Source organism: Brassica oleracea, chromosome C8, assembly GCF_000695525.1.
Source record: "Brassica oleracea var. oleracea cultivar TO1000 chromosome C8, BOL, whole genome shotgun sequence".
Taxonomy (NCBI): Eukaryota; Viridiplantae; Streptophyta; class Magnoliopsida; order Brassicales; family Brassicaceae; genus Brassica; species Brassica oleracea.
In genome coordinates, this window is record NC_027755.1 from 31992056 (window position 1) to 32009259 (window position 17204).

General features: G+C 33.4%; 2 protein-coding genes and 1 pseudogene across 5 annotated transcripts; 1 reads left to right on the forward strand and 2 right to left on the reverse strand.

Annotated features, from left to right (window-relative positions):
- Nucleotides 1-209: 209 nt before the first annotated feature.
- Nucleotides 210-2031, reverse strand: LOC106309514 (protein FAR1-RELATED SEQUENCE 6-like). 4 transcript variants are annotated; one of them, XM_013746558.1, is made up of 3 exons: nt 1786-2031; nt 618-1213; nt 210-533 (listed from the first exon to the last, which is right to left on the reverse strand). In XM_013746558.1, coding segments are annotated over exons 1-3 (795 nt in total). In that variant the 5' UTR covers nt 1787-2031; the 3' UTR covers nt 210-335. The 4 variants fall into 4 exon arrangements, with proteins under 4 accessions (XP_013602012.1, XP_013602011.1, XP_013602010.1 ...); XM_013746557.1 differs by having other exon boundaries at nt 1954-2030; XM_013746556.1 differs by lacking the exon at nt 1786-2031 and adding an exon at nt 1718-1779.
- Nucleotides 2032-4059: 2028 nt separating this feature from the next.
- Nucleotides 4060-5558, forward strand: LOC106308317 (probable fructokinase-4). The gene is made up of 4 exons (XM_013745469.1): nt 4060-4510; nt 4796-5128; nt 5213-5329; nt 5414-5558. Exons 1-4 carry the CDS (start codon nt 4109-4111, stop codon nt 5540-5542), a joined length of 981 nt encoding a protein of 326 aa, XP_013600923.1. The 5' UTR covers nt 4060-4108; the 3' UTR covers nt 5543-5558.
- A 201-nt stretch (nt 5559-5759) lies between these two features.
- On the reverse strand, nt 5760-8605 carry LOC106308316 (annotated as a pseudogene).
- Between the last annotated feature and the right edge of the window lie 8599 nt (nt 8606-17204).

A 17204-nucleotide genomic window follows, 5' to 3' on the forward strand; every position in this document is an offset into this window, starting at 1 on the left:
CAGCTTGGAACACTCATGTGTTGTATACACTCCCAAGTGTTTTAGAGTTTTTATCTCATGCAAAATATGAGTCAAGATAGAATTAAAGAGGTAACAATAGATTGATTTGGATATCTTTTGATACTTTTTGGATATTTTACTTGTTGCTGTTTGACAAATTTTTGGATATTTTATGTATTTTAAATATTTTATAGATATTAGATCTAGAATAACTAAATATTCAAGTATATAATAGTGATTCAGATATCTTTGAGTATTTGAAATATTTTGGAGGTTTGATTCCAGATATTAAAGAAGAGAATATCTATCTCCTAATCAAACTGATGAAAAAAAGACTATACTTGGTTCTGTTGATGATCTCTCTGATCCAGATCCCTCACATTGTCTACTATGTGTTGGATTCTCTTAGTAAGGCTTTCATTGTGCTGCTCAATCTGTTCAAAGAGCATCTCCAGATGCCTCTTGTAAGTCGCAGCTCTCTTTTTCTCTGCAGCTAGCTGCTGCATCAGCTCCTGGATTTTATCATGCTCGTTCTGCAAATGAGAAACAAACAACATCAGAATCAAACCAGCACACATAAACATACCAAATAACAACCGATAAGAGCAACAACTAACCGGATACTGATCATAGATGCAACCCCTTCGAACCCTTCCAGGCATCAAAGGATGGTTATGCTCCTTGGCAAACTTTGTGATAACCCATTTACCAGAATTTTCTTTCCTAATCAAGATCATTGCTCTACACCCAACCCTTGTCTCCGCTCTTTGTCTAATAACCTTGTCACGCTTGCTAGGCAACCTGTAACCTTCCTTGTTGCAAACAAGCTGCCTTCCTATGGGAGATCCATCATGCCTTGACCGTGACAGCTTGCTAACACGGATGACGAACCCTACTTTTGTAGCGTAAGCATTATAAAACCCGTGTGCTGCTGCTTCTGATTCGAACTCCTGCCCAACGTAAGGCTCATCACCACCTTGAACCTCCTCCTCGGCCATATCAGAAACAGTTAGAGGGATAGAGTCCGGATCCACCTTCTCGTCTTGCTCAAGAGGCATTTCTTGGTTAGAATTTTCACCTATCTCGTTACGGTTTTCATCATCGTCTTGCTCAATCATTGCTTGACCAGAGCTTTCACCCATTTCATTATGGTTCTCGACTGAAATCGTCATCATCATCCCATCAGCATCACCATTATCAATCCTGAAATCCACTGCAAATGAACAACCATTTGCACAAAGAGAAGCAATCAATCAACAGGTGGGTAAAAACACGTTTTAGCACACATTAGATATCAACCAAAGAAGAACAAGTACAAGTTTTTATCCTCTTACAAGAAACCTTTAAGACAAATCTTAACTACAAGTGGTTTCAAAACACGTTTTGACACACATCAGATATCTACCAAAGAACAAAGTACAAGTTTTTATCCTCTTACAAGAAGAAACCTTTAAGACAAAACTTAACTACAAATGGTTTCAAACACACAATTTTGTAAACATCAGTATCTATCAGAAAAACAAGTACAAGTCTTAAATCTTTTCTAACAAAACAGCCTTCAAGACAAAAGCTTAACTACAAGTGGTTTAAAAACTCTACAGACTCCACAACAATACAAAAACAAAGTTCCCTTTCTTTAAGGGTAGTAGGCCTAAGCACGTCTTGAGATGAATCTATTCAAAGATTCAAGCTTTAAGCAAAGGAGAATTCATTAAACCATCAGAAAGTATCGATCTTGAGATGTTAGAGGAACTAAATAACGGTGACGGAATAAAGCAATCTTACTGTCAGAGTTTTTTTTTCCGGGAGGATTCGCCGCCGGCGGAATTAGGTTTTTCGATTGGGGGGAGAGACAGAGAAGGTGCCGGTTCAGGGTATGGATCACAAGGGACGCAGTAAACCTATGACGTGGCGAGAGATGATTGGATCAATATCGGAAAGAAGTCAACTCACCGTTCATCTAAGCCATGGGGTGGATCGACTCTATGGTTTGTACTGTGCGCTTCTCCTCCTCTGATAACTCCTCGTTTATGCGTTTATTTATTTTTTTGCTTTTAAAAAGATTTTTACAGCGTAATTCTCGCCGACCCACCCACCGGTTCGACCGGTGTATCCATTAATTTTGATAATCTTACAAATCGATCCCTTTAGTATCCTTATTTTATAGAATCACCCTGTATGTATTAACAAATCATAATGTCATTGGTTTCAATTTTCAATTGGCTGGGCCACCCATAGGTTCACCCATTCAAAACAAACATGGGTGGGTGATGGTCATACCCAAATAACTTATGGTCTAACTGGGCTAAAGACCCACTTTGTCCATGGGCTAACTGGTTCAAACCAAATGAGTGTTGGGCTGGCCCAAAACACTTAATTTCTAGGGTTTAGTCAATTTGGGGAAAAATCATTCTGCGATTCTTTTCTTCTCGATCGGTCTCTGCTTTTCGATTCATCTGGCAAAATCGCGATGAAAATCGATCTCTGCCTCTCGATTCGTCTTCTCCGGCTTTGATTCTCTTAATCCGAACCAGATTTCTCCATTTTCTACTTATTCTTCTCGCGATTTCAGGTATGCTTCATGATTCGATCATCCATCTCGTTTTGTGTTGTGGGTTTTAGGCTTTTAGCTTCGATCCATCTCGGTTTATCTCTTCATCCATCTCGAGTTTAGCTTCGTTCTGTTTTGTGAATTTGTGATGAATCGTTCTACTCTTGCTCTGAATCTATCTCGTTTTACTCTTGCTCTGAATCTGATGATGATGATGAATTGTTTAGATCATAAAACTCATATATATCGTTTTGTTTTGGATTCAGAAACACGAGGAGTTGTATGAAGATTGAAGCTCAATTTATCTCCTCCCTTACGTCTTACTTATGAATCAGTAACCTAGCTCTGAAACTTCCTTTAGTTATCTTCTTATGTGGTAAGTTTCGAACCATTCCTTTGTTTTCGATTGAAGTGAGCCTATTCTTGAACTCTACACCTCTAAATTCTAATAGAGCTATTGTAGACTATGCTTACATTAAGTGGCATTTGTTGAGCATACATACACGTATTAACCATTGATATAAATCAACCTGAAATTCAGTGTGATAGTATAGTTATAGCTTACTAGTACCCAAAACTTATACAATCAAATATACCCATCTTGCCAGAGAGCTGGTGTATAAATCCAAACTAGGGTGAACTTTCACATCTTTAGTAGCTACAACACACAAAACTAGAAAGTCAACATCATATAAAAAAATCATCTCGCTCAAACACGCAGGTTATCATCTAGTTTGTATCTTTAAAAATAAATAGTACTATATTTAACCCCGTTTGTCAAACGAGAATTCAAGTCTGGAATACGAATTGATTAAATACGTACGTTTCTTTGGGGTCGTATCCGTTACTTAGCATTTACCAAAGATTTAATTTCCTTTAACGTCTAAGCATTGAAGGAAAATCCGTTGATTATTAAGTTACAAAAAAAAAAAAAAAAAAATCCGTTGATTACTGGGGAATAGGCAATCAAATAGTTCTAACAGATATCTCATAAATAAAAAAAGGATAAGGATCATATAAGTCAAACCTAATCCAGTTTCTAAAACTAATAAAAATCACACATTAATATTTTAGTATAATTATACATGAAATAATATCCAATATTAAATGTGTATTATCGATAATGAAAGTGATCCTTAGTGTAACAAAAGAAATAATCGGAAATAAAAGAAGATTGATTATAGGGAATGTGTTTATCCAACCGGTAAACCTTGCAAAAGACGTAACATGGATCTCATTAAAAAGCAAAAAATCCGGTCAAAGGACCAATCAGGCAATCACTGTTCTCATAAGATCGAATACATAATTAGTGATGAACCAATCGAATATTTCGAATTTAATTAGTTACCAAATACATTTTCCGACATATCCGATAATGACGATTTTAAAGGGATAAATCTAATAGATTTTAATTAAAACGTCTAAGTGGATTTGACTAAACAAAGTGATCCTAAACGCTTCTATATAAACACTCCTTCGTTCCTTAATACACCATCTCATATCCAAAACCTAATCTCTCCCTCGGTTCTGTAATTCTCTAACACACTCATCCCACAAATGGCTACTTCCAACGGCGAGAAAAGCTTGATCGTTTCCTTCGGCGAGATGCTCATCGACTTCGTCCCCACCGTCTCCGGCGTATCCCTCGCCGAGGCTCCTGGCTTCATTAAGGCCCCCGGTGGCGCACCTGCCAACGTCGCCATCGCCGTTTCCCGTCTCGGCGGTCGCGCTGCTTTTGTCGGAAAGCTAGGTGACGACGAGTTTGGTCACATGCTCGCCGGAATCTTGAAACAAAACGGCGTCTCTGCCGAAGGTATCAACTTCGATACTGGAGCTAGGACGGCACTCGCGTTCGTGACGTTAAGATCCGATGGTGAACGTGAGTTCATGTTTTACCGGAACCCTAGCGCCGACATGCTACTCCGTCCTGATGAACTCAATCTCGATCTCATCAAATCTGTACGTTATTTTTACATTTACTTAACTTTTTGTATGTAACGGTTGTTGACACACCTAACGTGGAGGCCAAGCTAGGTTACAAAATGCTCTGTTTTTGGTAGTGTTGTGTTTTGTTTTATTGACATACCTAACGTAAAGGTCAAGTTAGTTTACAAAGTACTCTTTTATTTGTAAGTGCTCTGTTTTGTTTTATTAACATACATAACGTCAAGGTCAAGTTAGGTTATAAAGTGCTCTCCCTTTTTTTGGTTAGGTTGCGAAGTGATCTGTTTTGTTTTGTTACAGGCTAAGGTGTTCCACTATGGATCAATAAGCCTCATAGTTGAGCCATGTAGATCTGCACACCTGAAAGCCATGGAGGTGGCTAAAGAAGCTGGTGCGTTGCTCTCGTACGACCCAAACCTGAGGCTGCCATTGTGGCCCTCGAAGGAGGAGGCTAAGAAGCAGATTCTTAGCATTTGGGACAAAGCTGAAGTGATCAAAGTCAGCGACGAAGAGCTTATGTTCTTGACTGGGTCTGATAATGTTGATGATGAGACTGCTTTGTCTCTGTGGCATTCTAACTTGAAGCTTCTCTTGGTCACTTTGGGTGAAAAGGGTTGTAACTATTACACCAAGGTAAATAGTTTTTTTTTTCTAGAGTTTTGACTGTACCATTAAACGTTACTTAATTTTTTTTTATTTGTGCTTGTATGATTATAGAGCTTCCGTGGATCTGTTGATCCTTTCCATGTGAACGCGGTGGATACAACCGGTGCTGGTGATTCATACGTTGGTGCCTTGCTTTGCAACATTGTTGACGACCGCTCTGTTCTCGAGGTAAGCATAACATCTGATTAGTCTCTGGCTAATTTGGAATCGTTGCTTCGGTTATTGACAGTGTTCTTGTGTCTTTAACAACAGGACGAAGCTCGTCTTAGAGAAGTGCTTAGGTTTGCGAACGCATGTGGAGCCATTACGACTACAAAGAAAGGAGCTATTCCAGCTCTTCCTACAGAATCCGAGGTTCAGAGTCTCCTGAATGGAAACTAATCTAGGAGTCTAGGACATGTCTGGTCTTAGAAATTCACGTTTTTTTTTTCCCTTTTGTTTTCGTTCAGTGTTCGTTCAGAGAACAGTTTGATTCTGTTAAGTACTGTTTTCTATTTTGAGTGACTTTCATAAATTAAAACTCATTACCAAGTTTAGTGAACGATTGTTTATTAAGAGCCACTTTTGATTTTAATGAGAAACAACAATACATTCATTCAACAGAGATTTAGAAAAAGAACACCAATGAGCTAACAAGTTCTCGTCCGGCCAAAAATCTTAATGAACCACTCAATCTTGTATGAAGTCACTATGTATCCGATGGTGATTCCAAATACAACTCCAGGTGCAAATCCTATCCCTGCTGCCATCCAACTCAAGCATTCTCCTTCTTCTTCTTCCTCTTCTTGTAATGACTCCGGCTGTTCAGATTGTTGTGACGTTGGCTCAACACGACTTCCACAAACGTCCTTAAGAGAAGAAACAAGAAGTCCAGGATTCCCCTCGTAGGATGAGCAATTCTGTCTCTGAAATTGTGTGCCTTGTGGTACGGAGCCTACAAGCTCATTATGTGAAACATTAATCCACTCAAGTGAAGAAAGCTTTCCAAGCTCTGGAGGAATCTCACCAGAGAGCTTGTTTTGGGATAGGTCCAGTGATTCCAACACAGTGAGGTTGGGCAAAGATGATGGGATGTGGCCCGTAAAAGCATTGCTGGACAAGTTCAGGATAAGAAGTTCTTTTAGTAGACCAATAGATTCAGGAATTTGTCCATGGAGTTGATTTCCTGAAAGATCGACGGCCGTGTAGGTTTTGAGGATACGTTCCATCTCCATTGATACACCTTTAGCCATCAACACAATTGAAGCGTAGTATTGGTGAGGAAGAAAAGCCCCAATGTAGTCTGGCTCTGTAGAGTTGTCGCCTGTCTTGGAGGATATCCCAGTCCAGTTCAGGAAGTAGTCAGACGGTAAGGTGCCGAGGAAGTCATTATGTGATACATCGATGATTTTCAGCTGAGGAAATCCAGACCAAACACCGTCAGAGTGATGTAACTTGCCATAGAAGTTATTGGAGCGGAGGACAAGAACTTGTAGATTCGGCAAAGAACTCAACTGGAATGGGAAGGTATCCTTGAATTTGTTGCTTTCCAAGTTTAGAACTTGCAGAGAAGAACAATTGATGAGAGATGCAGGAAGCTTTCCTTCCAATAGGTTGTGACTGACGTCAAGTGACAGTAGCTTCGTCGCGTTGATAAATATGTCAGGAAGAGTTCCGTTGAGGCTATTGTTATGAAGCTTTAGATCACCAAGAGAAGTCATGAAGCACCAAGGAATTGAGCCGCTGAAGTTGTTGTTTGATAGATCTAGGATGTATAGAGAGGTTGATCCACATATTGAAGAAGGTAACTCTCCGGTGAAGTTATTCTTAGAGGCAAACAAAAATTGGATAGAACTTGATGGGATGAATAGTGGACCTTGGAAAGCATTTGAACTTAGATTCAAGGATCCGTTAGAAGCCACTGAAAGAGTTCCTAGAAAGATCCAAATAGTCCAACTCTGGTAGCCTCCACAGCCAGTCTGGTACTAGACCTTTCATTTTGTTGTTGGAAAGGTCTAGATTATGTAGATTTGGAATGTTTCTAATGAACTCGGGGAACTCGGTGATTTTGCAGCCTGACAAGTACAAAGTTTCAAAATCTGACGAAAAATCAGAAGTGATGTTTGTAGTTGAAAGAGGGATTCCCGAGAGAGATAATCCTGTTAGGTGTTTGAGAGGCGGAAAGAGATTTAAGTCAACAGGGATGACGTTGACCGAGTAATTGTTATCGTCAAGAAACAAATATTCTAAATTAGGCAACAAAGAGATATTCTCAATGCCAAGGAGGTCACTGAATTGATTTATATCCAAATCGATGCGAGTCAGTGAGGAAATCTTGAATAGGGATGCAGGAATGACTCCAACAAAAGAATTTCCGCCCACAGAAAAAGAATCTAATCTGGAGAGTTGGCTTATATTAGGTGGAAGGGAACCTGAAAATTGGTTATAAGAGAGATCGAGAGTACGAAGCTGGGTCAAATTGAGTAGTGCAGATGGAAAGTTCCCGCTGAGTTTGTTACTAAAGACATCAAAACATATCAACTGTTTTAGATTGCCAATTGAAGAGGGAATTTCACCAATGAAATTATTGTAACTAAGTCGGAGAAAAGAGAGATGAGAAAGGTTTCCAAGTGAAGATGGAATGATACCTGAAAAGGATGTCATGTCAATGCTTATCCTTTGCAGAGACTTATTTACATGAAAATCAGGAAGTTGACCTCTAAGTTTGGGATTATCATTGAGGTTAATGAGATGTAAGTTGGGTATGAGAAAAACATTGCTCGGAAATATTCCCAGTAGGTTGCAGTTCTCAAGAGTAAGCCATCTCAGAGACGACATGTTTGAAAACTCTTTTGGGATTTCTGAAGAGATGTTCACATAGCTCATATGTAGTTCTCTAAGGTTCCTCAAGTTTAGAGCAAGAAGACGGAGAAATGATGGTTCCTCAATGGATAAATTACTTGGTCTATAAGAAGACAGATCAAGAGACACCAAATTGGTTAGTTGAACAATTTCTGTTGGAATCTGACCGGAAAATGAAGACTCGGACAGGTTAAGCCTCTCCAAGCCCATGAGTTTATTGAACTTTGCTGGGATTGTGGAATCAAGGAAGCTGTTATAAGCAAGGTTAAGACTCCTGAGATGCTGCAGTCTAAATAGACTACTGTTTGGTTTGAGCCGGCCATGAAGACAGCTGCAGCTAAGTTCTAGCCCGATCACCTTGTCCGACTTGGTTTCGCACGTTACACCTTGCCAGTTGCAATAGTCGCTCTTGTTTGCCCATGATTTCGTCTTCGGATCAAGAAACTCACACGACTTGTGAATCTTAAACTCGTTCTTGAACTCCAAAAGAATATCACTTTGGTCAGGAGAAGAAGCAAAAGTGCTCAAAATTCTTGAAATTGAATAGAGAAGAACAATGGTACGAAGAAAGATGCTCATCATTGATGAGTTTGAGCTTGTCATGATTTGTTTCTACTTTTGCTACCAGCTGAGTGGGTGTGTTTAAATTGTTTCTCAAAAGCTCCGAGAAAATATTCAATTCAAACTTTCATTACTTTTGTTTCTTTTAGACCAACCGAACTTTTGATTCACACTAGAAAGAACTATTTATAATGCATAGGTGTAAGGAAAATAGGTGAAAACACATTTTTAAGACAAAAAAAAGTTTAAATAGTTTAACTTGAAGGAGTTAAAACTAAATTAATTATGTCTCGAAACCTAAGAAGTTTTAAAATTAAAATAATATACATCTAAACTATTAAAACATGAGTACAAATAATATTTAGTCTTAAGTTTTTCTCAATAATTACAATGAAATGTCACTGATCAAAACACAGTAGTTTTACACTTGCTAACTCAAAATTTTTGTAAACTACAAAAACGTTAACTCATCTTGTTTGGTACACAATCTTATTAATTAAATTATACCAGCACATACCATATACTATTCGAAACCAATACTCAAGATTTAATAGTTGATCAACAACACATACCTTATATTATTCCAATCCTGTACTCCATTAAATCTATGGTTTAAAATAGTTTTTTTTTATATAAGCTAACCCATTAGAAACAAAACCAAACCATTCATCACGATTTCTTAATCATAATCTAATCAATATTAAGTTTCTGGTTTTATATTTTGGCCAATTTATATTATGTCTATATTTGTTTTAATTACGCATACCAACATTTTGTATATAGGTCCAATCAAGGTTTGGTTTAGCTAATTTATGGTTTTGTGAATTTTTCTTTTTTTTCTGACTACAAAATCGAAACTAAATATGATATTTTCTTAATATATAGCTTAGCTAATTTGTAGTTTAGCAAATTTATTATTTGGCGTATTTTTGATTATTTTGTGTACAAAATTTAAACTAAATATGCTGTTTTCCTTCCACAACTCACTACCAGTTAAAAATGATCCCTAATTCCACGCAATCACTATTAACCACAGTAGATCATAACTAAATATTTGTTTTCGGAAACAAAACAAAATCCCAACTTTTTTCTATTTTTTACGTAATCATCATATCATAAAAAGATATCTATTAAATAACAAGATCATCATCTATTCTATTAAAAGTAAAGTACAGAATAATACTTGACTATTTTAAAGTGGATTTTTTAAGATTTTTCATTTTTTTTTGACTAATTATAGCCAGTTCATTTATTGTTTTCATTTAAGTGTTTTATTATATCTTTTACATTTTGATTTCACTATTTCAAACTACTTCATTAATGGTAATTACCATAATAATTCGATGTCATTTATTTTACGTATTAACCATAATAATTTTACGTGTTTAAATGAAATTGCTCTATTAGTGACAAAAATTCTCTGAAGCTGAGATGTAAGCATTCTAAAATTGAAATGACTGTGAAACTGATACGTGTTAACGTGTGTGTAAACACATTTATTGAAATGCTTCTCTTTTAATACATAGGGATACTTCGTTATGCACATATTTATATTTCCTTTCTTACTGTGAAAATCCTTATAGTCACAACTCCTAATGGTGACTTTTCACAATATTACGGCAGTAACCGTCACCTAAACCATACATGATACATGCGTGCACATGTCAAATAAAAATTCCAGAAAACAACATATTGTGCATGCGTGAATGACATTCATCACTTAATAAAAAGAACATCATTCATTCACACCTAGATTACTGTTTCCTTTTGGTTCTATCTATGAACCTAATTCCCACCAATCAACGTAAACGAGTTATTCAACTTAACCTTCTACAGGATCTGGAAGGCGGTGATATAGATAGCCATAATCATTTCTAGAAACATATAATCTAACGATCGGAATGGTAACCGCGGTTATAATAATAAGCGGTGCGAATTTAAAGTACGATGCGGTAATTCGTGCGGCTTGTGAACTAGGTGCAGTTTTAATAAAATAAAAAGTATGAATCATTAAAAGTAATATAAAAACTATATAAACCTGTTTGAATAATCAATAGTCATATATTAAATAAATAAAATTATATGTGTACTTATCAAATTAATAAACAGAAAATAAATATTTGGATAATTGTAGTTGAAGTTATATTACAAATGAGATACAACGTGTTAGCTTCAAAACTCTTTAGAATTAGTTTAAATATGGGATGGTTGTTAATTTATTAGTTTACTAGATTCTGCGGGTATATTTTTTATTTTATATATTTTTAGTGCATATTTTTATATTTGTGTTTTTCTTTGTAACATATTTGTGTAAAATATCTTCTTCTTTTTTTAATTATTACTAAGATTTTTGATAATTGTATTGAATTAGTAATATTGCATAACTATACACTAATTCAATAGTCATTTCACACATTAATTTAGAACTTTAATCGTAAATAGATTTTTTTTTTTTTAAATAACAAAGTATAGTTACAAATTTTTATTAATCAAATAGTAATTAAATAGATAAAATTATATATTTTCATTAAAGTTTCCTAATTTGATTTCATGTATAATATTACAGCAAACAAAAAATATTACACATTATAATATGTCTTAACAAAAATTATTAGAAAAAATTGAAGATGATTATGTTTGGTCCATATTATTAGGAAACTGCATAGAAGATGGTTACGTTATTAGTTAACCTGTATCATTATTTAATTGTTGTTTTTGTTTGATTAAATAAAATTTATGGATGCAGTTACAAAAAGTAGCAGCCGATAAATAGGCAATATAAGTGATGGTTACCTCCACATTCTATATTTCAATTTTGATGCAGTTATATTAAAAAGTATGCATAATTAAAATTTTAAGTCAGACTCAACTATTATCAATTGAGCATGTTATCAATTGAGCATGTTCCTAATTTAATAGTATTGATTTAAAATAAAAGTAACAAATTAATATGTAAAAGACAAAGAGACAATGTGTTGAATATACCCAATTAAAGTCTAAATTAGTTGAATGCCCATGATTATGGATAACCGAAAAAGTAGTAACCTTTTGACGCTGTGCGGACGAAAATGCCCTCATGCTTTATCGAAAACATGTAACTCTAGATCTATCAGTTAAATATTTACATAGCAGGTAACAATCTACATACCAACTAACATATCAACTAATAATTTCAGTATAATCTAACAATCTATGTATCAAACAAATGTATCGGCTAACAAATCATATATCAGTTAATGAAACTATTAACAATTAATTAGTTATCTATCAAATAGCCTCAAATCTATTTATAACAGCTAACACTTCATATATCGATTAAGAATCCATTAAAATCTAAATAATAGCAGGTAAGTAATAAAATACTTACTAACGTATATATTATATAAATAAAAGAATGTAGATTTCAAGCTTTCTTCTTCCCGAGATCTTCCGATCCTTTCTCCATGAATCTGCAACAGAGATAACAGATTATTCGGTAATCGCACAGAGAATCGTCGAATTTTCACAATCTTCAAGACAACAACACATACATTTTGCGATTGAAAGCTTATAAAAGTTGATTGTGATTCGAAATTGGAAACATTGGAATTGGGGTGATATAATAAGATTAGCATTATGAGTGTCAAAAGAATCAGAATAAAAAAAATAAAGATTTGTGTTGAATTAGAAGATGATTTGAAGAACCTGTACGAGAGATAAAGAGATTAGAACACTAGAAAATGGAGAAGAGAGAGATCTAGAGATAAGAGTATTATAGTCGTAAAAAATATTAAAAAGAAACAATGGTATATGACAAATTATATGGTTTTTGGGTGTATCCACACCAATTTCTCAAAGACAAAAGTTATCTAAATTAAAAAAGAAGAAGAAGACATTAGTTATAGAGTGCGTATTTGAACAAATACGCTGGGTTATTACATGGTTTTTAAGTCAAGTGCGGTTTTGGACTGGTGTTAAGTATTCCAATGATAGTTTGAGCATTCGCGTTTTAACTTTTGATGTCGTTTAAAACCGCACATTTTTAACAAAGATTGTTGATTGGTGGTCAAAAGCGGGTTTGACAATATGCACTTTGAAATCCACATTTATATTGTGACCATTAGAGAAAACGGCTTATTCGCGTCTGAAATTTACGCCTGAACTAGGGGTCACTGAGAAAATACATATCTCAATTTTCACTGCATGCCAAAACATATCTTGATTAATCAAAAATTTGAAATTCATGCCTGAACTAGAGATCGTTGAAAAAATACATACCCCAACTCCTATTGCATGCTAAAACATACATTAACTAATCAAAAATTTGAAATTTATGTTCAATCTTTAGAAGTCAACGCTAATTCCAATTTTGACTTAAACTATGTTAATTAGTTGTTAATGACTAATTAGGATACTTAGTTGGCTAATGAGTTAGGGCCTAATCGAAAATCAAATTGGAATGGGTCACATCTGATAATAGTTGGACCGGAACCCTAAAACAATGGACCATTATCTCTACGACATCGTTTGTTTTGTGTTTTGTCTCTTCACTCTGCCTTGTCGGGATCTTTCACTTTGTCGCAGGGGAAGAAAGAAAGAAGAGGAGATAAAAACACAGAACGGACGACATTTTATTGATAATGGCCCATTGTTTTAGGGCTTCGGCCCAATTATTATCAGATTTGACTCATTCCAATTTAATTTTCGATTAGGCCCAATTATTATTAATATGACTCATTAGCCAACTAAGTATCCTAGTCATCGTCGTTAATAATTAATTAATAGAGTTTAAGTCAAAATTGGAATTAGCGTTGACTTCTAATGATTAGGCATAAATTTTAAATTTTTGATTAGTTAAGGTATGTTTTGGCATGCAGTAGGAGTTAAAGTATGTATTTTTTTGTCGACTCCTAATTCAGACATGAATTTTAAATTAAGGTATATTTTGGTTTGCAGTAAAAATTGAGATATGTATTTTCTCAACGACTCCTAGTTCAGACGCGAATAAGCCGTTTTCCCTCACCATTCACTAGCTAAGCATCCTTTCAATCAAATAACTTTACACAAACTTCATACATGCACCCCCATTAATTGTTAAATATACTTTTATTTCTTTTCAGACAAGCACCTTATGTGACGTTTGTTAAATCACAGCTTTTAATTGTGACTTTCAACGAAAAAAATGTCTAACCGCACGTGCATGCGAATACATTACCAACGTACGGTTATGAATTGTAGATTTAGTTAATTATATTTTTCAAGCAACTCATTTCCGTTATGCCTTCTCTTAGTGATACGTAAACACATTGCCATCATGTTTCATGAAAGTCTTTTAGTTAGAAAAGGCCAGTGGCTTTAATCCATATAATCAATGTTTTTAAAATCGGACCGGAAGCGGAACCGAATAATTTTTAGATTACGGTTCAATATGGTTCGACCGGGTCAAATCTGGTTCAATAATCTGGTTTAATATATTTTTAGTGTATAGATTTAAAAGTAATGTTAGTAAATATGATACATAATTAAAATATAAATGAATTTAAAACATAAAACATTATAAATATAAACTAATTTTATGTTTACATGGATGATTTAGAGATTTCTGATAGTTTTAATGGTTTTTATCAGTTTAATAACTCGGAGATCTATTCATCCGGTTCATGGTCGAATCAATTATTAGACCCAACCCGACTATGTAACTGGTTCATGGTCGAACCCGGTTCAACCACCGAGTCGGTTCGGTTTTAAAAACACTGCATATAATCAAACACTCGTTCTCAGACTTGATCGAATGTATTTTTCACGGACGTTTCAATGCCGTTGTTTACGTTTACTATTACATGGATCATGGACACTCTTTAAAATGGATTAAACCATATATGCTCATGAACCCATAAAAATTAATTACAGTGAATTAATTAAATTTAGATTGGTTCTGATACCAAATGTAAGAATAACTTTAATGATTTCTATTACGAAATCAAATATATCCAAGACCATATTCTAGTTTAGATTAATTCAACCCTAATACTTTCTAGAGAAGATAGAAGGACTAACTTTGTCCTTGATCCATGCTTGGATGCAATTCCACCAATTGGTTTTTTCTTCTTTAACCTTCTCTTTGGTGATTTCTTTAATGGATAAGAAATCCCAAACCTACCTTAATCTTTCTTTTTAATAAATATTATTGTTATGTGTCTTAGACTATTTACAATGATTTTCTTTATTCAATACCCTTTTTTTCTTTTTTACATTCCACCTCATTTATACAATAGTTTTACTTAATAAAATTTACATTGGTTTTCCTTATTCTCTCTCTCTTCTACATAACTATTCAATACTTTTTTAATCAATACAATAGTTTTACTTAATAAAATTTAACATTATGTCATATATTTTAATTCATATTCTTGTTTTATATAATCTGACAAATATGTGTTAATAGCATTTTCTATTTTAATTTTAAAGAAAAACTAGAAGTATTTTGAATATTAAAAAAAATATTATTAGGATATATTTAACAAAAAATGTATACATTTTTATTTTATATCATCCAAATGAAATGAGACTAGTCTTTATTTATAGATCATAAAAAATGCTGCATTTTGGTATAATTTTTATTTTTTTTAAAATAAGTTTACTATAAAATAATTATATTTGAATAATTTGGAAGAATTAAAAAAGTACAGAAATATCAGTAACCAATAAGAATACAAAAGAGACAATGTAGAGCCCATTCAATTGTTTTTCACCCCGTTGAAAACTTTCAGCAGGCAAATAATCCACCTGGATTCTCACATTTTTTAACATGTCAATTGCTTCAATTAAACAGTTGTATTTCAATTCAACAAGCTCATTGCTCATGGTTTTAGAAAGATTCTCATTTAAGTACGAGCAAAATGATGTACCAGTCATTTTTATATATTAATCAAAGGATGTGTCTTAACCAACGCAACTCTTCCACACAACACTTCGCTATTTTAACCGCACAAGTGCATTATAGTGTATCATCATATGTATATTAAATCTTATAGTAATATATTCTATTATTATTACTATAATAAAAAGATTAAGGACGTTAACAAATATAAGGTAAAGTAGGAGAGTTATCGATATATCTGAATTATAATTCATTAAACGAAATTGATCCATCACGGTGTCGTCTTTTATATCTCCTATATATTATTTGTGAAATATTACAACTTCTTTTTGTAGCCACGTGTCATCGCTAGAATGATTCTTAGAATTATTAGAGAAATATGTTGGTCTATCTAATTATATAATAAGTTTTTTATTAAACTAACCATAAATTTATTATTAATGTCATTTATTATTTTCTTAAATAAAGATTATGAAATTGCCTAATGTGGCTAAAGTATATAATACAATTAATGATTTTGAATAATAAAGATCTGATAAAAAAATAATGTATCTTCTATCAAATTTGTTTAATTTTAAACTATTAAAATAATTTAAAAAATCACAATAACCATATTATAAAAATTTAGATTTTTCTGTATATGTTATATTTTGAATTTTTAAAAACGACTATAAATTACTAAAACTGTTAAAAGTCTCACATTCAAATTTTGCGATCCATGGTTTAAATTTTTTGTTATGACAAAATACAAATGATTACAAAATCATATAAATAAAAGTCTAATTTAGTTAATCATTAAGATTTAAAATATATATGTATATATATCATTCTAAATTAAACTATAAACCATATTGAATACATAAATATTTTAATTTCAAAATTTACTTTGAATATTTTTTTTTGATAAAATTTTTGAACTAACATTGATAAAAAATTTTAAATTATAAATTACTAAAATTATTAATCCCACAATGAAAATTTTGTTATCAGTAATTTAAAGTTTTTGCTACTAAAGATACACATGATCAAAAAAACATACGAGTAGAAAGCATCATTTAATAGATATTAAAAATAAAAATATACTATGTATGTTAATATCATTTAAATTTAATTACATATCTTATCAAATTTTTTTAAAAAAAATTGTTTGGATTAATAAAATTGATTTATACGTTCGCACCAATTTAATTATATATGTAATAGTTACTGACTTTAATTATTCAATATATATTTATTATTTCATAATATAAAAACATATAATACATAAAATAATTTTTATATATAATGTTTATCCCGCGCGGATCTTAATCTAGTTAGAATCTAAAAACATTAACGTAAAGTTGAACTTTATATTAGACTAATAGACATATAGGTCATATAGAATATAAAATATTCTTACACCGACATCCCAGCAGCTAAAACACCAACCGAAAACACGGTAGGGAGAGTTGGCAACGCGTTTGGCGATGCCGTGGAGTAGCTTACAGCTTCAGGCTCAAGTACTCCTCCCTTCGTTGCACTCTTCACACTGAGACAAATTACAATACAAAATTATATAACAATCTATATCTGCGATAATATATGAACAAAAGAGCCGTGTCGGACCACACATGGGCACCAGGTGAAAAATGAAAATGTCGTCTTGTCTCATCATTTCGCAAAATGACAAAACAACACGGTGCATGACAAACGCGTTTCATGATTTTTATACGGAGATTTGACCTCACCTTTCTTCTTTTTTTTTTTCCGACGATAATTTTATTGATTTTCATACAGGTTAGA